This window comes from Ostrinia furnacalis, unplaced genomic scaffold (assembly GCF_004193835.3).
Source record: "Ostrinia furnacalis isolate ACB-3 unplaced genomic scaffold, ASM419383v2 OfSCF4062, whole genome shotgun sequence".
Taxonomy (NCBI): domain Eukaryota; kingdom Metazoa; phylum Arthropoda; class Insecta; order Lepidoptera; family Crambidae; genus Ostrinia; species Ostrinia furnacalis.
In genome coordinates, this window is record NW_021134301.1 from 29232 (window position 1) to 53247 (window position 24016).

Genomic DNA, 24016 nt, shown 5'->3' on the forward strand with positions numbered 1-24016 from the left:
TTTTTAATATGTGGGTACAATATTTAATTTGCTTGAAACGGAACGTACATTCCTTCCATGATGGCAGCTACAAACGTCAAATAATTGTTTTGATTTTTTTACGTAAATAATTTATCAAAAAAAACATCAAATGACCTTCTCGCTTCGAACAGTAGTGAACTAAACAATAGTTTTCGTGTTTCAGAAAAATGGTTTTGTGATAGGGAAGTGCATGGCGTAGGCATTGTTATGCTACATGAAAGCCCGAGAGAACAGATGCAATACTAATATGCCTTGCGAGAGTTGTGCTGTACAATTTAGTGTATTCAGGCGGAAACGGGCGTGTTGTGAATGTGAACGGTACTTCTGCAGCGGCTGCCTGCGGCGCGGCGGCGGCGTGATGTGCGCGGCCTGCAGGCTGCTGTCCACGCGGCCGCTGTCGCGCCAGGCCATCGCGCACCTCAAGGTCCGCGACCTGCAGTGCTTCCTGCAGCGGCAGAACGTCTCCACCAGGGGATGCGTTGGTGAGTCACGTGCTCCACTCTCTATAACAATCTACCACCTTCTAGAACAGTTTTTAATAGTCTGAAGATTATCTGATTAATATTGGTACTGTGCTGATAGTGCAGTGATAAGATTTTGCTAAGAATTTGGTAAAAGTTTGATTTTCCAATAATCCCTTTAACTTTACCGTCTTTGTGACGACAAACATTAACATGTTTATCATTTAACAACTATGATGTCATAAAAATAGAAGGAAATTCATTAGCTTCCTCCTATTTTAGGACTACCTACCATAGACTATTAATAATAGTTTGACGCCAACTAAAGATCTGTATATTAGCAACGAAACCCACAAATACATTATTGTATTAATATTGTACAACATAAAAATAAATTTGTTTAATTAAATTTGTTTTAATAAAGAGGTTATCAATACTTTTGAGAAACTAATATGCACAGCTTTATTAAAAACGAACTAATCTGTAAAACCAAAATCAAGAAAAGTAGAACATCAAACAACAATAATTTATTGTAAATAATATGATTTAGATATTTTTTATCTAATCAATCATTAATAAAAGGGAATATCCCTACTTCACTAGTAAAGTAGATGTTGATGATGTCATTAATTAGGTATTATCAGAATTCAATCAGGTGTCATCCATTGTGCAATATCATAACGGCAATCTAATTTCATATTACAGCTGCATTGGCATTTGTAATATTGCACCATTTGTCAATACCTACAATATACGAGGGCGGCACTGAAAATTTCGGGAATCAAGGAAGTGAAACAACATTACTATTTAAAAATGTATTTATTGCTTTTTAAAGTATTCTCCGCGAAATTTGACACATTTTTCCATACACGAAACCAATCATTGAAGCAACCATTGCATTCGGAAGTTTGGGTCTCCAAAATGGCCGTTTTGTAGGCTTCCACAGCTTCTTCAGGTGATGAAAATCTCTGACCACGCAATTTATTCTTTATTTAAGGGAAAGTATAGAAATCATTAGGGCTTAGGTCGAGGCTGTACGGCGGATGGACTAATAATTCTATGTTTTCTTGCTCTAAAAACTCCTTTGTTCAGTGCGCGGTGTGAGAACTCGCATTGTCGTGATGGAGGATGATGCGGCGGTTGCAGTTCTCTTTACGGAGTTCAGAAACGACCTGTGGCAAACAAATGCTAGCATACTAATCTGCATTAACCGTTCTTTGTCCCCCAAGAGGAATAGTCGCAACATGGCCGGTTTTGGAGACAAACGTGGCCACCATTTTTTTTGCAACACTCCGTGAACGAACAATTTTTGTTGGCTTTAATTCATTTTCGAACACCCAAACTCGTGACTGGTTTTTTGTTTCGGGTTCGTACGCGTATATCCATGATTCGTCACCTGATACGATGTTGTATACAGCATTTGAGGATCCTGCATGTAATCTCCCGAGAGTTCTGACGCACCAAGTAACGCGAGCCGCTTTTTGCTCTTCACAGAGCGAATGCGGTATCCATCGGGAAAACAACTTTTTTACACCTAATTGTTCATGCAAGATTATTTGTATTTGACTCATGCCAATGTCTAAAGTTGCCTGAATTTCGCGGTATATCACATGTCGATCTTCTTCAATCAGCTTACGCACAGCATCAACGTTTTCTTAGGTGACTGCAGTTTTTGGACGACCTTGACGGGGATCATCACTGAGCTTGACACGTCCACGTTGAAATTCAGGAAACCAGCGATAAATTGTGGTTTTGGATGGGGCTTCATTACCAAATGCAGAAATCATCCGGTCAACACACTGTTTTTGTGTTAAACCACTTCAAAAGTCATAATAAATCATCGCTCTTGAATTTTCTCGAGTCAATTCCATTTTCTCAACGACTAAACAAGTTTGACAAGACCTTGTGATACGACCGAGAATCTTTTTTTAAATAAATAAATGGTATACGATTTTTAAAACCCTGGACTTTGCAATTAAATAGATTTTAATATGACTGGAACAGTGGAAATATTCCATTCCCGATACTTTTAGTGCAGCCCTCGTATGACTAGATCACTTTTTTACTTCACAACATTTTCTAATATTAGTAGTATCATCAAGCCATATTGGAGGAGTTTTGTTGTTACTAAAAAAGATGACCTAGTATTATCTGTTGAGTAAAGTGTATCTAACAAATATCATTAGGAAGATAATTACTATAAAATTAAGGCAAGAAACATGATTTCTAGCAGTTTTAGCCTGTTTGATTTTATGAATCACAATTCTTTTGTGTGTAAAAAGTTTCCTTGGAATAAAATTGTAGGTATCATCTTGTCTATTAAGCTAAATACGACAAGCCCAAAGAGACACTATTTTCAGAAAATTAAAACCTAACTTTCCAAAACATAACTCACCTCTCCTAAACCTAACTATCCAAAACCTAAGCCTAAGCGCAGACCATCGATTTTCGTCGGCCGATAGTTTCGTTGGGCAGTTGAAGAGTATGGGCATGTATGGAAGTGCGCACATTACACCGATTTGATTTGGCCGGTTCTTCATACAATTTAAAATCGGGCACAACTATCAGGCAACTAAAAATCTATGGTCTGCGTCGATGGTCTAGCCTTACTCCTCAAACCTTTTGCGGATAACAGGCCTTTTTCTGCTTTGTCAAATAAAAGATTTTGTGTGGTTACCAATTAACACTGTCCAGTAGTGACTGAGATCTGCTACAGACTAATCTGAGAAAACTTAATTGGGCAAAGGTGACATTAACCATTGTTGTTGCAAGTAAAAATGAAGGCAACCTTTGACATGAATATTTGCATATTCCAGAGAAAGAGGAGCTGGTGAGCCTCTGCGTGGGCCACGTGAACAGCGCGGCGTACCGGCGGCGCGGCGCGCGCGCGCCCGGGCCCTTCAGCACGCTCAAGGACTTCACCAAGCTCATCAACAACGCCTTCGACTTGCGCGCGCCCGCGCAGCCCGCGCCACCGCCACCTAATAGTGAGTCCCTACCAGGCCTGTTCAACTCCGCGAGTTTGCATCGAAAACAAAACACGCGCGACTACCCCTCCTGAGATACCTAATCGACAGGACAATCACGAGCGAGTATTGACGCACGCACGTATTCTTCACCCATTTTCATTGTAAAGACAATAAACTATATGTAAAAACGGTGGTGTAATTAATACTGTGCAGTATATTTTTTAACTGCCTGAATAATATTAGAAACAAAATATAATTCATGCTTATTCATGTATTTCCTCCGCCATTTTCCGCAGTTTGGCACCTCACGTCACACATCATTTTACCGAAGTCAGCCCTATGTCTTCGGCGCAGTACTGATCACTGACGTTTGTCAACAAAATGGTGCTCGACTCTTGAGACAAGCTAAATTACATCATATTGTTAACGACATTGAGCATACATTTTTTTAAATACCTTCGCGAAGAAAATCTTCTGTACGAAGTACTTATTATTATTCTGTGGTCCTACCTACACACAGATTTTTTGTAATAGACCTATAATTCCTGTGTGCCTTCAGGCACTGCTCTCCATGGCACGCTAAAAAGTAGCTTTCTTGTATCAGTGTTATTCTGTTTGTTTACAGGCAATTGTTACAATGCTGCGCACACGCACGAGCCGGCGCCCGCGCCCTCTCCTGCGAGGGAGAGATTCACTACTACTCCAGGTAGTCTCATATTCAAACCATAGGTCTAGCCAGTACATTAATGCCAGTCTTCACCATCAATCCCTAATTTTTAAGTGACCACAAAATTCCTGTTAATTGTTACCATAGGGTTCACTTAAAAATTAGGGATTGATGGTGAAAACGGGCATTAGAGTAATAAATATCAACTTAGCCACTACACAGTGATATTCATACTGTGATATATGTAAAGCATTTTCTATTTTAATCATAAAATAATCGTGTGGAAAGTGTAGGCCAAATTCTCCATTTGCCTCTGGTAACTTAGAGAGGGTCGTGCTCCTGCAGTGAAGACTAAATGACCTGATAGATTATGTATAAAATAACCAGTAAATAAAAGACACGTTATTTGTTTAAAAACGGTTTTTATTAATCTCTTTTTGTTTTCAATTTCCAGGCGGCGAGCGCGACATCGAGGTGCCGGTGCCGCCGGGCGTGTCGCGCAGCACGTCGGGCTCGTCGGGCGCGCGCCGCGACACGGCCGACTGCTTCGAGATCGAGGACCTGGACGACGCCGGCTGGGAGTTCGTCACGCGCCCCGCGGACCCGCTGCCCAACGGTGACTACAATTTAATCGTACATCCGCATGCGTATTATGAATCTTAGCAACCGGTTGCTAAAATTGTGATTAGATAAAGCCTGGTCCGTGAGCATGTAGAATCCCGTCCAATGACCCCAAGCTACCCACCCTTATCGCTCGCGCGTAATTATATTGCTGTCGCGACTGTGCGACGCGCGCCCGCAGTGAGTGTGCGAGCGACAAGGATGGGCAGCTTGGGGTCATTGGACGGGATTCTACGTGCTCACGGACCAGGCTTTAGTAGGTTAGGGTAGATTTAGTATAGGTTTTAAAGGTAATCGACAGCGCCGCCTCTCGGAGTCCCGATGAACTATGATGGCTATTATTATCTGTTGCCGCTAAGTGGACGTTAGTGGTATTATATTCGTTAAAAAAGCTTAAAAATTTGATGAAATATCTTTATTTTTATGCAATATATGTAGTACAAACGTTGATTATTATTAAACTGTTTTCGAAAATATAATTTAATTATTTTACTCATTTCAGATTCAGAGGTGCTAATCACAGAGAACGAAATGCACACGCCTGCGCACGAGCCGGACCGGACGACGACTGAGCGCGTCGAGGTCCACGCCCCCGGCGCCTCGGCGCAGAGACCGCGCGAGGGGGCGGGGCTTGGCGCGGGGGCGGGGCCTGGCGCGGGGGCGGGGCGGCTGCAGCCGGAGCGCGCGGGCGCCACGCCGCAGCGCGCCGCGTCCGAGCTGGAGCTGCGCCGCGACCCGCCGCCCGACTCCGACACCACCAGCCTGCAGGACGAGCCCATGATGGACCGCCCACCGGGTGAGCGTCACTCGCCTTACAAAAGCCTGACGCTCAGTCAGCGTTGTCAGATTCGCTCATCTACCCGCATAATTGTAGATATTAAAACGGGCGTGCTTTGCGATACCGTCACTATTAGAGGTGGTGCGTATTTACGCGACCAGGTTTTAAAACCAGCTTTCAAGTGCGTAAACCAGGTTCCAGCCCCAAATATTCAAGGGTTTTTACTTACGACGCCAGGACGCACTCAGTTCGTCTCGGCCCCGTACGAAGATAAATACGTCCCAATACTAAACTTATTTCTTTACAATAAGGAATACAATCGCTTGGAAACCTTCAAAGTATTTTTTTTTAAATTTAAACCCTAGCCTAGTAGTTTTAGAGATCAATATTAAACAAAATACTTTCAAAGTATTTTACTTTATCCCCGCGACTCTACCGACCGACCGGGACTAGCTAGGTCGGCTTGACTCGGGCTTACTCGGGAGTGCTCGGGGACGGCGTCAAAATGTCTCAGGAGAGCCCCCGTCACCCCGCGCCACTAGGTTCGCTAGCCGAATTTAGTCCTTAAACTGTGGGCATTAGTGCATTATTATGACTATGAACTAATGACCCGCGCAAAATGAATTGCTTACAAGTTGCATTTGCTTTCTTCACGCGCTTATTTCTTGACAAGTAGAGTTTATTGTTGCGCGTTTTTGTAAACGAAACGAATAATCCACAAAACATAACGTTTTTAAGGTATTTGGTTGTTTACTTGCGATTGTGTTCCTTATTTTATAGCATATAGCGTCCATTTTCAAACGATTCAAAAAATACTTGAAAGTATGTAAATACCTGGTATTTGGCTCTGGTTTTTATACTTTAGGGTACAAGGGCGCCTTGGTCCTCGATTTAGCAAGTACGACCCATGCCTAGTCACAATGGTCCAACGAGCCATGGCCCGGCCCGGTCGTGACGTGCCCGTGGTTGCAGAGCCGGCGACGCCGCGGCGCGTGTCGCTGGGCGCGCTGCGGTCGGCGGCGGAGCTGGAGGCGCTGAGCGTGCGCCAGCTGAAGGAGCTGCTGGCGCGCAACCGCGTGGCCTACACCGGCTGCCTCGAGCGCGCCGACCTACTGCAGCGCGCGCAGCTGCTGTGGCGCGACCACGCCGCCTACAAGGACGGTGCGTGGTAGTGATCCTTCGAGCCGGATATGGATCGGCGACAGTAGCGGCGTAAGGGGGGAGCGGTGGGGGCGGTCCGCCCCGGGTGCCAAGCATCAGGGGCTGACAAAAGTCGCGCCGATTAGTAATCACTGGCGCATCTACATGACAAAGCGATCGGTATCATTACAGCTGATTCGTACATCTTTCATCTTCGAATCGGTAACCCAAAAACCCTGGGACCACCAGATCTGACCATTCTGGGGTGCCATAGCCCCGAGCAATCGCAAAAGTGATCGCCCCGGGTACCAAGTCATGCTACGCCGCCACTGATCGGCGACTCATAGATTTTACTCATTTATATAACTCCAGGTCTCTGAACCTTTCGATTCAGCCAAATGACGTCCACAGCTGGACGAAGGCCTCCCCCGAAGATTTCCATAACGACCGGTCCTGCGCTGCCCGCATCCAGGCTCCTCCCGCGACCCTCGCCAGATCGTCGGTCCACCTAGAGGGAGGCCTGCCCACACTACGTCTTCCGGCTCGCGGTCGCCACTCGATAACTTTCTGTCCCAACGCCTATCTGAACGTTTACCTCCGTATCAAAATTATGAAAAACCCGATTTGCTATAGTCTGGTCCGTGAGCACGTAGAATTTTGTCCAATGACCCCTAGCTACCCATCCTGGTCGCCCGCGCGTAATTATGTTGCTGTCGCGCTCGCACACTCACTGCGGGCGCCCGTTGCACAGTTGCGACAGCAATATAATTACACGCGAGCGATAAGGATGGGTAGCTTGGGGTCATTGGACAAATTTCTACGTGCTCAGAGACCAGACTATAATAATATAATTACGTGCGAGCGATAAGGATGGATAGCTTGGGGTCAATGGACGAAATTCTACGTGCTCGGCGACCGGACTTTAGTTGATAGTACTAATGGCATGTTACGCCCTCCTGAAAAAGAAACCTGGATACGCCGATGTTGAACCCTCAAAATAGAAGTATCCAACGTGCTGCTTGGCGTGTTGCAGAGATCGACAACCTGCCGCTGGAGGAGTGCTGCAAGATCTGCATGTCGGCGCCGCTGGAGTGCGTGCTGCTGGAGTGCGGGCACATCGCGGCCTGCACGCCGTGCGCCGCGCGCCTGGCCGAGTGCCCCATCTGCCGCCAGTACGTCGTGCGCGCCGTGCGCTTCTTCCGCTCCTGAGCCGCACAGGTGGGTCAGCACGAACCTCCCTGTTACGACCGAGTTGGGGCTAGTGATGTACAAGACTCGAGGCGTCGAGTCCTATTTTTGAAGCCTCGAGGCGGAATGGCAAGACTCGGTGCGAGCTCTCTGAGTCGTGCCTCGAGGCTTTAAAAGAGCTCGAGCCTTCTAAAGAGCTCGAACCTTCAAAAGAGCTCAAACCTTCGAAAAAAATAGAAAAACATCACCTACATTGATTTTTATTACAAGATTCTTAAAATTTACTTTTATTTTGTTACGAAGTTATAATTCTAATCGTATGTACAGTCACGGAATGAAAAGGTTCGTCAGTTTTCAAATTGATTCCTTCAACGAATCGCGAGCACATAATACCTTTTGAAACTATGTTAAAGAATAATCTCGAGTTAGAGAAAATAATCTTTAACTGTTCGTCAGTAAAGTTCAAAATTATTTAGATCAAAGTTGTTTGACGATTTAACTTGTCAAGAAGATTATTATTGAATAAATGATTGATAAACTAAAACCTTCTTGTTGGTTCAACCTGCCATATCTATTAAATAAAAAAAACTACAGTTTGTAACATTGCACTGATGGGATAGAAAAATAAACAAGCAAAACCTTATTTGTTAGCAAACGTCATATTATTTATTTAAATGTTAGCAGCACTGTTTCTTGCTGTTATGTTGGCAGGTTTGACTCTCACAGTACCTAGTGCAAGCGAAAACCGACACTAAGGTGACGAACCTTTTCATTCCGAGACTGTACCTAGTCATTATTTGATTTGTGTCCTTTTGTGAAAAACGTTTTTCAAATATGTATTTTATTGTAGGTATCAGAATTTCTGCAGTTTAGAACGATCTTAACACAAAAGTTAACTGGGCTTTCAAAAAGGCTCGAGCTCTGCGAAAGACTCCAAGCTCATCCAAACGAGGCGAGCCCCGAAAAAGGCTCGAACTCTAAAAAAGACTTCTGAGTCGTCGAGCTTCATACAAACGAGGCGAGCCCTGTAAACGACTCTGAGCTCTCGGCAAAAGGACTCGGAAGCCTCGAGCCTTGTACATCACTAGTTGGGGCCCGAGGTATGGGCAGGGCCGGCTTTAATCCGCTAGGGGGGCCCTGAGTACTTAAGGGTCGAGCATACGGGAGCCCCCTCGATCGCGAGGTCCTGGCAAGTATCTAAAATACCCAGTAGGGAGGCCTGAGTATGGGAACGGCACGGAAGAGTTTTTGTGATTTCAAACGTCAGCGAGACTTCAGATATGCTTCAGACTTGTATTGTCGTTGTTCTTATATGTCCCGAGTCGCTCCCGTACCTCAGGCGCTGACTCAGTTATACGGTGTCTACCGTAAGATATAATACCATAATGTCTTTAGTAAGAATTTAGTTAAAAACAAATTTCGAAATTTAGCTCCGATTTTTACTTCCAAACAAGACCTCACTGTTCATTATACTTTTCATAGAAAGAACGCCTGTATATGGAATAAAGCGCACGCACCCACGGTTAGTTATCTTCTGAGTGCTCGACTGACAAATGAATGATGATCGTGTTTCTTCTTTCAGTCGCCAGCTCTCAAGATTCCCGCTGCACGTCGTAATGAGCCTGCGCCGAGCAGCCGACTGCCTGCCCGCCTGGCACCATACATCATCCATCAGGACGGTGATTTGCCAGGTTCTTCGAATCCTAAAAAAATGTATGGGATAAAGGGAAAGGTCACGAAAGGACGCGGTCAGGGATGGTAGTTTTCGTCGACAGTTCTCGAGTTTACCGCTGAAATATAACAGCAAGCCGGTTGCCTCAACTGCCACTGATACTCTTGAGGTCTTGAGAGCTGGACGAATTCACTACAACAATTTATGGAGCTTAGTAAACTAAAGAAAAATGTGTAATAACCCATCCCTTCATGATTTTTACGTGTATTTGCACAGTTGCAGGCCAGTTCCACGGTCGACCTTTTTCGACATACACATAGAGAATTCTATAGAATTCATTTATTTATTTAATATACTTTGAACTCTGATTCCACTCAGATTGAGATGAAATCTCATGTGACCTAAAATAATTTAATCTTATTGGAGTTCCCACTTAATTTATTGTCCGTAACGCATCTGTGCAAATAAGAAAAACATGACGGAAATATTAATTTGTATTGTTTATCGTTAATCAAAGATTCACGTAACACTGGCTATGAATATGATGAGGGCTACCGTATTTGCGTTCACCGGTTGGCCACCAGCGACTATAATCCTGTCACTCACCAGTGGCGCCAACCAGTAAACTCAAACACGGTAGTCCTCATTGAAAATGAGTTCTTTGTCTTCGGTTCCTACAATAGCTTGTCCGTAGTTTATTGGAGTTTGTGCCGAACTGCCACAAATACCTCTTAGTATTGAATGTTTTTAAGTAGTAAATCAGTTTCCCAAATAGTTTTAGCAGAACCACCTACATGTTAGCTAGTATACATGTATCAGCCGTCCACCGCTTTAGTTGAGCGCGAGCGTTGTATCGTTACTTCCAGCCAACACATCGGCAGTCCCCTGCGACTCGTGTGGCGGCCTGTTCTCCTTACTTAAGACTTATAACGCTTACCCTCGGACAATACTGTATAGGTCGACCCAATTTAGATAGATTCTATGCCAAAAGTACAGAACTGAGTTTGTAAATATCATATTTTTAAATTTTTATAATTCCCGATGTTATTTATTGAAAAACGTTGCGGTGAAACACACCATGTACGCAAAAATTCCCCCGAGTCGCTACAATAATGTTTTCTATTTATTAACTGATTTATCGTCTAAAATTCTGAATATTAAAAAGTGCTTAATTACTTAACTATTAAGCGACTCGTAATTTATACTTAGTATGCTGAGATTCCGGACAACAATGCGAATGCCATTGTGTCTTGTCGATCAATGCTCAGCAGGCATACGAGGCGTTAAAGCTACACAAATGCGTCTTGCCGACTACAACGCACTAAATTTTTGCTTCTGAAGTGTAAAAAAATTTGCTCTCCTTCACTTTCGTATACAAGTGCGAGTGAGAGTAAACAAACATCAAAAAATTGTCGATCGGGGTGTTGCTCTTCTCCGATTCAATACTTACAACGCGCAGTTCCTTCATAGTAGGCTTTCTAGTTTTGGACATGTGCAACATGTTACAATAAAAATCCCATTATTCGGGAATTTTCGCAATATTCCCGAAATATGCATGTTACTCATATTAGGTCTGAACTGTAATAGTACATAACACAATCGGAATCGTTCCTGCGTGTTCGAAAGGGGACGCGCGTATCCTTATTCGCGTAAAGGTCATTTAGCGACAAATACAAAAAATGCGTAACCATAATTATTATTAGTGATGTAAAAAAACCTTGAGCTTAAAATTATTTTCCTTAACGTCTATGTATTATTGCACTCAAAACGCTTTATTATATTAATTTATAAGTCGCAAAATCTCTACATAATTATTTTTACATATCATATTTTATCATTAGTAATGCATATTTTGGAATTCTCTTTTTATTAATTCAAAATTGTTTATCATTGTATGTTTACGACTGTGAAAGAATTAAAAGCTTAAGATAAAGCAAAAAAAAAAAGTAAGTGATAGAATTATGAAGACTTGTGTCCAACTTTTTATTGGCACTTCAGTGAGGGAGGCGACTAGCAAAGCTTTGAATCTTTCACTAAAGCGCCAGTAATCTGCCGGCCACCGACGTCTCGGTTAGTCTCAAACCTTACTCGTAGATTGCTAGCAACAACACGGGCTGTGTAATACTTTATTTTTGTATCACTTAGGTGTCTCATGTAATTTAAGATTTATTATGTATATTGATTACTGATTATTTGCGTTTGAAAATCCTCTATTGATACATATTTTATGATGATTTTCGATAAAATACATATTTTACTCCTTTTTGTGATTTTAAAGTTGTAATGTCTTTTCTATTATTAGTATTTTATGGTGCAAGAAATTAATTTATGCGAAGACAAATTGAATATGAAGCTATGTAGTTCCTTACTTTACACAGAAAATGAGCTGTTTTATAAAATTATTAAGGAATTACATAGGTTCACTTTCTCCCCCCCTATGTAATAATATAAAAGGTGCATGTTTAAATTAATGTATGTAGTACCTTCTGTACCCGCAGGAATTTCACGCTAAGAGCTCAAATAAAATTATGCTATTTAAATACGCACCTCTCCCTTCGAAGAGATACTCTTGCGCGTACAGACTATGTATTTCACGTGATTATAATATCACAGTATTTATATCTCCATAAAATTTATTTCAAACCGTATCGCATCCGTACCAGCGAAGCTAACTTTGGGCCGTTTTCGCGTCTATCCATCCTTCTAAAGCTTCGGCCAAACCATATGTATGTGATGGCGATCACTGCGCGGGCATAGATGTGAACTCATCGCTACAAATTCATACACGACATCTGATCGCCATCGCGCTCGCTGGCTACACACTGGTTCGGTCGAATCTTCTCGCAGCGAGATGTGAACGCTGCGCTGGCGTGTGCGACAGTAAATAAATGGCAAAGAGGTAGCCGCAATGCTCCGAAAAAAAGTCCGCAACAATTCCCCCATCGGATATTGTAAATAGAAGCCATATTTTTTGTAATTAAAATTATTTTATTCCATTATCGTACGAATGAACAAAATAAATAAAATCGTTACACTGTAATGTGCGTTTCATTTCTTAGGCTGGTTTTAGTGTCACGCGGACTGTCAGTACGGATCGCTCCGCACGGCCATTCTGTATGAACTTCTAGGGAGCGTTTTAAAGTAATGCAGTCCGGAGGAACCGGTCCCTAGCACCGGGTCCGCACCGGACGGTCCGCGTGACACTAAAACCAGCCTTATGGCTCGTATTTTGATCAGGAACTCGTGGATCGCTTACGTACCTTTGGAGCAGTCTGAGAAAAAAATATCAGTTTAATTCAAAAGGCCGGCACGCTTCGGTCATAAATTGATTGATGGAGGAGCAGTCGACGAGCGGAGGTGGCCAGTTCAGTCAGGCGTCAGTCGCGGCCCATGGAGTGCGTGTCGGCGGGCGGGTCCACGCGCACGACGGCGCGCGCCAGCACGAAGTAGGCCTCGTAGTGCGCGGCGTCGGGCGTCACGTCGTAGTGGTAGTGGCCGCCGTCGCCGTGCTCGCTGAACCCGTGGAAGTGCTGCACGCGCAGGTCCAGGCCCTAGGGGTTCGAGCGTGGTGTAAATAGCTCCAGGCAGATAACTACTAAGTGTGGCCCGCGACGCTGGCCAACCGCGTGGGCGTAAGCGTGACTCCTATATAACCAGCCTAACTATGATCTAAAGGCTAACGCAAGTCAAGGCTATGCGCGCACGGGTGACTTATCACCGTGACATTATACAGGGTGTTTCTTGTAAGGTGTCAAGCCTAAGGCAGGTGATAGGTGAGGACTAGATCTATCGATTTCACCCCCATGTATGTTCTACGATTTTTCGTAGTTTAGAAGTTATCGTTAATTTTGTGATTTTTTTCAAATTTTATGACCTAGTGGCTTAGTTTTTTTTTATCTTTTTTTTGGGTTGACTTTTCTCAGATTTCTTTTTTTTTGACAGATTCCCTATTAGTTGCAGATATTTGAAAGAAATAATCACCTTCCTATCTTTGGTGCAAGATACAAAATTTTTGCTAGAAACATAAAAAATATGCTTTTAGCAGAACATTCTAAAATTTTCAACTGAAATGTATGAGAAAAAAAAAGAATTTCCATAGGTCCAAAATAAATTTAAAAACTGCGCAGTTTTCTAAACTTTCATAATAACACAAAAAAACATGTACTTAATAGGCCATTATTTTCTGTAATCGCTCCACTAAAGTGGTAAGTCGGAGATTCCGTTACATGTTTTTGACTTTCTTAGGACTAACCACTTGAGTGGAGCGATTACAGAAAATAATGGCCTATTAAGTACATGTTTTTTTGTGTTATTATGAAAGTTCAGAAAACTGCGCAGTTTTTAAAATTATTTTGGACCTATGGAAGTTCTTTTTTTTTTCAAACCTTTAAGTTGAAAATTTTAGAATGTTCCGCTAAAAGCATATTTTTTATGTTTCTAGGAAAAATTTTGTATCTTGCATCAAAGATAGGAAGTTGATTATTTTTTTCAAAAATCTGCAATTAATAGGGAATCTGTAAAAAAAAAGAAATCTGAGAAAAGGCGACCCAAAAAAAAGATAAAAAAATTTAAAGCCTACTGGGTCATACAATTTGAAAAAATCACAAAATTAACGATAACTTCTAAACTATGAAAAATCGTAGAACATACATGGGGGTGAAATCGATAGGTCTAGTCCTCACCTATCACCTGCCTTCGGCTTGACACCTTACAAGAAACACCCTGTATATTTCTCTTTTACACTCTTATAAAAAGAAAAAGAGAGCGTACTAGTACTGTCTTATCTATGGAAAAATATACTGTCACGGTGATAAAAGTCATCTATGCGCGCTTAGCCTTAGGCCCATAATACACGGTGAAACGCAATTGCAACAAAACTGCAACTTCTAGTTACTTTTGAGTTGCATCTAAGTTTCTGTCATAACGTCCGTTGAGAGACCACACATGACGCGACCAGTTTCAAACCGGTTTAAACTGGTCACACTGATTGCGTCATGTGTGGTCTCAACGGAATCTATGGCAGAAACTTAGATGCAACTCAAAAGTAACTAGAAGTTGCAGTTGCGTATCACCGTGTGTTCTGGGCCTTAGTGCTATCTTAACATTCCTAACTACAGCAATCGAAAGCTTAAGCCCTTCTCAGCATCCAAAAGAAGCTTGCGCATACGCACCAGGTCGCCGGTGACGAGCGTGCCGACATGTACAATCGGCGCGCGCATGTCGAAGTAGTGCAGCCAGGCGTCCACGTCGGCGTCGGAGCACAGCGCCGCGCGCGAGAAGTCCGGCATCACGTGGTGCTTCACCTTGCCCGCGCGCAGCACGAACGTACCTCCCAGCCCTGCAACGAGGATAAGGCTCGGTTGAAATAAAGGAATCACAGATACACTTTGTCATCATCTCAGCCATAGGACGTCCACTCCTGAACATAGGCCTCCCCTCAATGACTTACACATCGCCCGGTTGGTAGCGGTCTTAATCCAGCGCCTTCCTGCTACCTTTATAAGGTCGTCGGTCCACCTTGTTTACCGATAGAAGAAATCGCAGATACACTTTCAGATTAAGCATACCAGATTACCTAATTGCTACAAAAAGTAAACAGAAACTAGTATATTACAATCCAGATAGCATAGTAGATTACATTTGCTACTCAAGAGCCTAACAAACTACTTACATACATGCTAGCCTTTTAGTTTCATAAATAATTGTTGTGAAAAGCCTAAAAAAAGAAACAAATATGAAAAAACTTACCCACGACTTTATCACCATAGTGCTTCTTCAAAGTTTCTCTTATCGACGTGATGAAATTGGCTTCTCCAATTCGCTTTTTGGCGACAACCTTGATCACCTGTATAATGAAGACATTGTTATGTATTTTATTTTCAGACTTAGGATTAGAGTTTGACTGTACCTGAGACAAAATCTCGATATTCGATATCTTAACCTAAAAATGGGACCTTCAAACCCCCCTCTCCCCGCCGGCTTAAGAGCGGGGACTTTTGATATGTTCACCTCCTAACTAGTTCAAACAAAGGTACTAAGCCAAAAAGTTTGTTCCAAGCATTTCCCTCTACACCGTGATTAAAGCATTCATTGACTGGACTATTTGTTATAAAAAAACCCCTAGATCTAACCCAGTCTTTCCCAAAGTGGGCGATAACGCCTTGTGGGCGCTGCAGGCTTAAAAGGGGGCGGTAAGAGAACCAGAAAAAAAAATCGGGACGTTGTGTAGAGGCTTGGGAGGCGTCATCTACTAGGAGGACTCTTAGACATCGACTGAGCTCGACTCTTGACTACAAAAATGGGGGGCGCTAAAAAATAATTTATTCTCAAAGTGGGCAGTAGACTAAATAAGTTTGGGAACCTCTGATCTAACCTGTCCGGGGAGACCGTCGCTAAGAAGGTAGTTGCCGAGCAACGCAGTCCTGGTCTCACTGGCCGGCAGCCGGCGCTGCAGGTAGCCGCTCTGGCCCTTGGGCGCGCCCACCGGCTCCACCGACACGATTCGCGTGCCCTGTTCTACAGTACCGTTGCGCACGCTCAGGTTTATTATGCCCTGGAACCATCAAATCATACGTAAATGCAAGAGGTGGTAGTTATTTTTGGTTAAGCTTGCGAAATAATGTTTGGATAATTTTAATCAATACAAGTTACATACCTTACAAGATTAATGTAAATTAAAATATACCCAGTCACTAAGTACATATTATAAACAAAGTCGCTTTCCTGTCTGTCTGTCCCTATGTATGCTTAGATCTTTAAAACTACTAAAGAGTGATTCAAGAGGAAGGTTAAAAACCATACCTATGCGAAGCAGCGCAGGGGCGGGAATTAATTTAAAATGGAACAGGTAAATGCATACTTTATCTAACACAAACAATGTTACTTTCAATATTCTTTTGTTAGAAAATAAAGTAGGTATAGCGACGCAAACATGATCACATAAATACAATTTTAATGGGAACATCTTTATGTAATTTGTGTCACTGATAAAGCGATAACCTCTTTTGTTTAGTTAACAAACATTTAAGCATAATAAACACTATACAATGACATAACATCGTGTAAAGCAAGATGGAAATATTAATTAAGCAATGTGAATAAAAAGTCTGAACTGGCCCGGTTAGATATGCCACTTTCAATCTACATCCACGACACTCAAATGCTGCTGAGCCTGCTGGCAACATGCTACATGCTACAGAGTAGATAGATGGCTGTCGACTGAAATTCTCGGTGATAATAAACTAGCGGCCGCCCGCAATTTCGTACGCGTGGATCCCGTTTTACCCCCTTCATCTATCTTACGCAGTTTAAATTTTTTCATACAAATGTTTTTTCCCGCTAACTCCCGTTCCCATGGGAATTTTGCAATATCCTGTTGTAACTAAGCTTTCAAGTTTACTAAGGTACCTGCATGCCAAATTTCAAGCGTCTAACTTAAGCGGTTTAGATTTTTTATACAAAAGGATTTTCCCGCTAATTCCCGTTCCCGAGGGAATTTCGGGAATTCCTTTCTTAGTGCACTTCTACGGTACCCAAGCTACGTCCCTTCCAAATTTCAAGTGTCTAAGTTTAGCCGTTTAGGCTGTGCGTTGATATGTCAGTCAGTCAGTTTCTCATTTTATATTATACTAGCTTTCCGCCCGCGGCTTCGCCCGCGTGGAATTTTGTCTGTCACAGAAAAACAATATCGCGCGCGTATTTGCTCACCGTTTAGACCTACCCTGGACTACGACAAACATTTAAAAACCAAAATCAGCTCAATCGGCCCAGCCGTTCTCGAGTACCTACTAACGAACATCAATTCATTTTTATTTATATACAGGGTGTCCCAAAAACAATGGATAACCCTGTAACCATCGATAGGCCTCGCCATGGTCTCCCTAACGTCCAATTTTGACCCCCGTAAAAATATCACCGTTTTCAAGATTTTTAAGTTTTTGTGCATTTTTAGAAAATTGCCACCTGCGATTACTTTTTCTCATGCCATTTCTACAAATGAGGATACTTTTCAATCTAGTTTTTTTCCTTATCACAAGGGATAGTTGGGCTATCAAAAGAAAATATTAAAGTTAAACAAACTAGTTTAAAAGTATGAAAATTTTAAGAAATTGCAGAGAAGAAGGAAAAATTAATTCATTGTCTTGAACTTTTGATCAGCCATCGTGTAAAAAAAATGTATGAAGACCATCGTGCCCATTACCTTAAAAACTTCCTTGGTTAATTGAGATTTTAAAAAGGTATCACAAGCCTATGTATTCTGTATTATTTTTATCTTATGGCTACATGAATAGCAACTAGTATGAAAACTGCAAAAATGAGTTTTTCTCGTAATAGTTAAACTAGGACTGCATAGTGGCATTAAATACAAATGGATAATTTTTAGCGTAGGAATTTTAATAAAGCAACGTTTTATCATCATCATCATCATCATCATTTCAGCCATAGGACGTCCACTGCTGAACATAGGCCTGTACCCCAATGATTTTCATAATGACCGCTTGGTAGCGGCCTGCATCCAGCACCTTCCTGCTTACCTTTATGAGGTCGTCGGTCCACTTTGTAGGTGGACGTCCTACGATGCGCTTTCCGGTACGTAGCCTCCACTTTAACCCTGTTGCCCCATTGGCCGTCCGTTCTGCGTTTTTGTGATTACTTAATTTTTGTTTTAAACCTTATAAATGTGCCTATAGACAGATACCCGTGATAATACACGGCTCGGAAACGTGGATTTTTGGGCCAGCGTGCTATGGAAGGGGCTATGCTCGGGTTTCTTTACGAAATCGTATCAGAAATTAGGATATCCGTAAACGAACTAAAGTCGCTGACATAGCTCGACGGATCAGCAAGCTGAAGTGGCAATGGGCAGGACACAGTAGTTTGCAGAACTGAGGCAGCAGGGTTAAAGTGGAGGCTACTTACCGGAAAGCGCATCGTAGGACGTTCACCTACAAAGTGGACCGACGGCCTCATAAAGGTAAGCAGGAAGGTGCTGGATGCAGGCCGCTACCAAGCGGTCATTATGAAAATCATTGGGGTACAGGCCTATGTTCAGCAGTGGACGTCCTATGGCTGAAATGATGATGATGATGATGATAAAATGTTGCTTTATTAAAATTCCTACGCTAAAAATTATCCATTTGTATTTAATGCCACTATGCAGTCCTAGTTTAACTATTACGAGAAAAACTCATTTTTGCAGTTTTCATACTAGTTGCTATTCAAGTAGCCATAAGATAAAAATAATACAGAATACATAGGCTTGTGATACCTTTTTAGAATCTCAATTAACCAAGGAAGTTTTTAAGGTAATGGGCACGATGGTCTTCCTACATTTTTTTTACACGATGGCTGATCAAAAGTGCAAGACAATGAATTAATTTTTCCTTCTTCTCTGCAATTTCTTAAAATTTTCATACTTTTAAACTAGTTTGTTGAACTTTAATCTTTTCTTTTGATAGCCCAACTATCCCTTGTGATAAGGAAAAAAACTAGATTGAAAAGTATCCTCATTTGTAGAAATGGCATGAGAAAAAGTAATCGCAGGTGGCAATTTTCTAAAAATGCACAAAAACTTAAAAATCTTGAAAACGGTGATATTTTTACTGGGGTCAAAATTGGACGTTAGGGAGACCATGGCGAGGCCTATCGATGGTTACAGGGTTATCCATTGTTTTTGGGACACCCTGTATGTTACAGGAAATGTATGAAATCCGTCATTGTATACAATTCCTAGGAATTGTGTACAAGTCCTAAAATCACCCGGAAATGTGTGATGTAAATTATATTAGACACATTTCCTAGGAAATTTACACATTTCCTAAACAGCAATCGGAAATGTAGGTAATTAAGATTTCTTTTTTTTCTCCGAAACATAAATGGCGCTACCACGCCGCGGCAGCTGTGTATGTGTAAGGTCGCAAGTCTAACCTAACCTAACTGAGACTTAGTTATCCACCTTCCAGGAGTACTAAAACCTTCATGCCAATAATAGTTTAATAAAAGAGATGTTAAAATTAGGGTTTTCCAATACTTCAGCGTAATATGCGTGATGCCGAAATAAAGGTATGCCAATAGGCAAGTATTTTTTTCGGCCAAAGTATAATAGTGCGAAAACAACTGTCAGGCTAAAAAATAATAGTTGTGAGTTAAAAGTACCTATCGGCCAATGTGGTTTGGCTAAATGAAATTTTAGGCGTACTGAGGGGCACCCGATCACACGACCGCGCTTGTGCCGCTTAGTTTTATACATTTCCTAATACAATATTGGAATTCTATAAAATTCCTAGGAAAAGTATACATGTCCTAGGATATGTGCGTATTAAAAAATCTCTGAAGCAATATTTTATACATTTCCTAAATAGCTTCGGAATTGTATACATTTCCTAGGAATAGTATACAATTCCTAGAATTCATACATTTCCTGTAACATATAGATAGATAGATTTAGATGAGCAATGAAAACAGGCGGAGCCATCTTGTAGGTGCTTACCTCGCAGTTGACGTCGATGTGCGGCCAGGGCCCGGCGCCGGCGCCGGCCAGCAGCGCGGGGTCCCGCCGCAGGTGCCGCAGCAGCGCCGCCAGGTCGTACAGCTTGTCGCGCTGCACGCGCGGCACCAGGTACGGCGGTCCGCCGATCTCCACCAGCTTCTCGTTGCCAGTCAAACCTTTTCACAGTAATTTAATGCAAATACTTTCAAGGAATTTTATAAATGTAAACAGCCCCACCGCATCGATAAACCGCTAAATAGTTAAAAAAAACAATAAAAATCGTTAATGCCTACGTGGCTTTAACCACAGAATAAGTAATAGTACAGGTACAGAAGGATTACTCCGCACGACGATTTAAATAAATGCGAGTCTTGCTGCGACGCGATACAGTGGAATTCAGCTCGCACAGCACTACGTACCTACAATTTTATTCACCTACAAGTTTTATCTCTTTCTATCGCGTGCCTCTGAACTCTTCTTACGCTGTTAGGGTTGCTGTCTAGTGAAAAAATAATTAATCTACTTATTTGTAATGAGGTACGTATGTAGGTACGTAAAAATAACATTTCAAATATACCTAATTAGGATTAAAAAAACTTGTTCTATTACAATGTCTTCATTCATACCTACCTATTTTAACATAAGACAGATAAATTAAACATACTATTACAGAAAAAAAAGAATCCTATACTATCCTAAGAATTTTATTATTGATTACCTACATGGCCAACATACCTTTCAGCATCTTTGGGAAGCGAAAAAAAAAAGATAAATCCGGTAATTTCTTTTCGAATTTAAACACCCGAACGCCGCACAATATTTCTTTCTCTTTATGTCCATTTTTAAATAATACTTCGATCATAGAATTATAATCATACTAAAACGCAAGCCAGCGTCCTGTCGGGCGAGCGCGTGACACTCGACTGATATAATACCCGCCGGCGGGGCGCTTCGCTGTAGGTAATTATCGGATGTACCACGCGGAGTGAGCCAGGCCTGCTTTAACTCTCAATGCAAAAACAATAACATCAAGTCACTGGACTGGACAGTTGCTTTGACAATGCAAGTGACTGTATGTATGGTTTTAATGAGAAAAAGAAATATTCTAAAATGAATCTAGTAATCTGAATAAATAAAATTATTATTATTAAAATATTCTTGACATTCTACAAAGTTTAAGTAGGTATACATTGCTTTCTTTGTTTACATTTATATAACTCCATATTCCATTATCTAATCACAGCAAAGTATTCTGCAAACACATATAAACGCGCTCCAATAGAAACGTTAGTGAGAAGTTAAAATTATTTAAGCAGTAAAGAAAAATGTTGCAAAAACGGGAAATATTATTCAAACTACCTATTTTCACACGTACGAAGTCGCGGGCAGAGCTACTCAATATTAATGTAAATTAAATAAAATGATAACAATACCTGGGCGGCCATTATGGAACTCCCTGATTCACTCTATCAAGACCACTTAAACTTCACTGTCTTCACTTGAACTAACACAAGAGTGCAATAATATCTAAGTTAAGTGCAATAAGCAATTTTATACACCACTTTATACTACACTCATGCAACGCCCCAAAGGTTTAATAATGAAAGACACAAAAATGTACGTAAAAATAAATAAATCTACCTGCAACCTGCAATGGCGGCAAAATAATGTTTTTTTTTTTGTTTAAGGCTTCGTGCGTGCGGTTTGCACTTTTTTTTTTGCTCACGCGGCTTGCGCATTTGCCAATATCAAGTTTTTGTATTTATTTTTAAAAAGGGTAAAAGTATTTATATTTATTTATACTTAGTATTATATCATATGACTACCTAGTTAAATATTGTTATTGAGTTCGAATAATCCGACTTCTTGACGGGAAAATTAAGCGTAATTTTTAATAAAAAATACTTCCAACTCTCGAGTTCTCAGTAAAATCTTTCTCTACTGAATTCTAGGGAAAAGCTGGGATGTCATCTATCATTCATATTATCATTATTTGTACCTTATTTATGTTACTTTATCATTATTTGCTTGACACTGGCTCTATGTGATAACCGCACAAAGCCATCCATGATTGGAAGAAAAAAATAAACAAAACTTCTTGGCGGGAATGTGAAACGTCATGTTTTGAATTTTTGTTTAGTGTGAAACAACAAAAAACTTTTTTAAGTAAGTATAGACGTGGTATAGATTAACTTTAAATTGTTATGCAAAATGCACGATTATAAAAATGTAATGTGTCTTGCTTGTGACGTGCATGCAACTTACCAGGCGAGGTGAGGAAGAAAGGCGGCTGCGTGAGGTCGGGGCACGGCGCCGCCGACACCTCCACCGTCGCGAAATTGGATTTCAGCCCGCGGGAGAGGACTGCAAACATTCAGCTTTCTCAGTTTTCGGCTTTAACGAAATAAACTATGCCATTCAAAAATACAGTTACCTCCATAAAATAGGAATAAAAATAGCAATAGATTAACAGGTAATACAAGTTTTACTATCTACTGCAGGTAGCTTACCATTGCATCCGAACAAGGTAAATCATGTAATTTATTAATGTTACGGTAAAATACCTACTGTCTCACTTATTTTAACTCCGCAATAAAATATTAACAAAGTGTGATTTGATTTAAAAAAAGTCCATCTATAATAGTAATTTGGTTGACTCGAGTTTTCCACTTCTTGTATGCTAGTGCAATACAGTGAAACAATATTTTGGTGATAAGTGTCCACTAATTATTTTATTTAAAGACTTATTGTCAATCAAATTGATTAATCGTGTTTTGTTTTGTTATTGTAACTCACCATCTACGACTTCCTCAACAGGCGGAGTGAAGAGAGGCTTTTCCGTGATCGGAAGCTGCGAGTAGTCCAGCGACGCCATACTAAAACACAAGATGCAATATTACAAACATAAGAAGGTAGTCCAACAACGTACAAACAATATTACAAGTTAATGAAGGTAGGTGAGAATTCTGCACTTTTAACAACTTTTCAATGCAAAATTTACGTAGGATTTATGTCAGTTTCAGTATTTGGTTTATAGTTACCTTTTCTGCAGTTAAATATTTACATTGATTAAATTGTCATGCCCATAAAAATAATGTTCATTAAATAATATTATAACTGAAGGTACTTTAAATCTACAAACATTTTTAGCATGCGAATAAACTGCTTTAAAAATAACACCCCAGGCGGTCGCACTTTCACTCACCTCGTGGTGTCGGCCGGCAAGGCCGCCGCATTCACGGCCACTACAATGTAGCTCGCGATGGCGCTCAATGACAATATGGGACGGTGACGCATTTTCTACTCTAATGACTTTGAGCTAGTCAACAATAAGACATAACCTGTAACGGTTAACAAGCCCTAATTGGTGATACGTACGTTATGTTGTGTGATATGCGATGCGAATGGCCGAAATCAGCTGACGGGTTCGGCAAACGAGTTGTCCGGGCCTTGTCCGCGGTCACGACTGTGACCTGCGCGCGCGCTGTTGTGATCGCAGCACTCTCGGCGGTTATCGCGCGCAGTGGTTGCGCGGTTATCTTCAAGTGTTCTATCACTCGATTCGAAGCCACTTAATTACACTAGGAGCAAGGTTACCGCTATAAAATGTATAATAGAAATATATCCGGTAGGCCAAGTTAGTGTAAAAAAATAGTTTATTCAAACTAATTTTCATAAAGTATCTACATTGTTCCGCATTTAATCCTTTACAAACTCAGTTACCTACTAGGATATTACTGACCTCATTGAGTTCTGGTGATAAATAGGCCGGTGCCTTCTTAGAGCTACGAATAGGTATAAATACGACAAACACTACTCAAGTGTGACCACCATTTTCTTGAAACTGTTAAGCTACGAGTATCATGATCACAAAATAGGTACGAATATAAGTAGGTAAATGTTAATAACAATATTATTATGAAGATTACCTCTTTGCAGAGGGGATTCCGATAAATCAGCTCCGCTGCACGCACAATCACGAATGATGAAATGAACTGAAGTAAATTTAA

General features: G+C 41.3%; 2 protein-coding genes across 4 annotated transcripts; one reads left to right on the plus strand and one right to left on the minus strand.

The window, feature by feature from the left end:
* On the plus strand, positions 1-11687 carry LOC114358637 (E3 ubiquitin-protein ligase RNF34). Its single transcript, XM_028312653.1, has 8 exons — positions 1-503; positions 3299-3469; positions 4077-4157; positions 4573-4734; positions 5242-5535; positions 6490-6678; positions 7691-7875; positions 9428-11687. The coding sequence occupies exons 1-7, from the start codon at positions 236-238 to the stop codon at positions 7864-7866; spliced, it is 1341 nt and encodes a 446-aa protein (XP_028168454.1). The 5' UTR covers positions 1-235; the 3' UTR covers positions 7867-7875; positions 9428-11687.
* LOC114358638 (ester hydrolase C11orf54 homolog) lies at positions 10574-24016 on the minus strand. Of its 3 annotated transcripts, XM_028312655.1 has the most exons (9): positions 23936-24016; positions 23385-23587; positions 22803-22882; positions 22272-22370; positions 20007-20182; positions 15891-16070; positions 15266-15362; positions 14689-14855; positions 10574-13068 (listed from the first exon to the last, which is right to left on the minus strand). In XM_028312655.1, exons 3-9 carry the CDS (start codon positions 22879-22881, stop codon positions 12895-12897), a joined length of 972 nt encoding a protein of 323 aa, XP_028168456.1. In that variant the 5' UTR covers position 22882; positions 23385-23587; positions 23936-24016; the 3' UTR covers positions 10574-12894. The 3 variants fall into 3 exon arrangements, with proteins under 3 accessions (XP_028168456.1, XP_028168457.1, XP_028168455.1); XM_028312656.1 differs by lacking the exon at positions 23385-23587 and having other exon boundaries at positions 23936-24015; XM_028312654.1 differs by lacking the exon at positions 23936-24016 and having other exon boundaries at positions 23212-23390.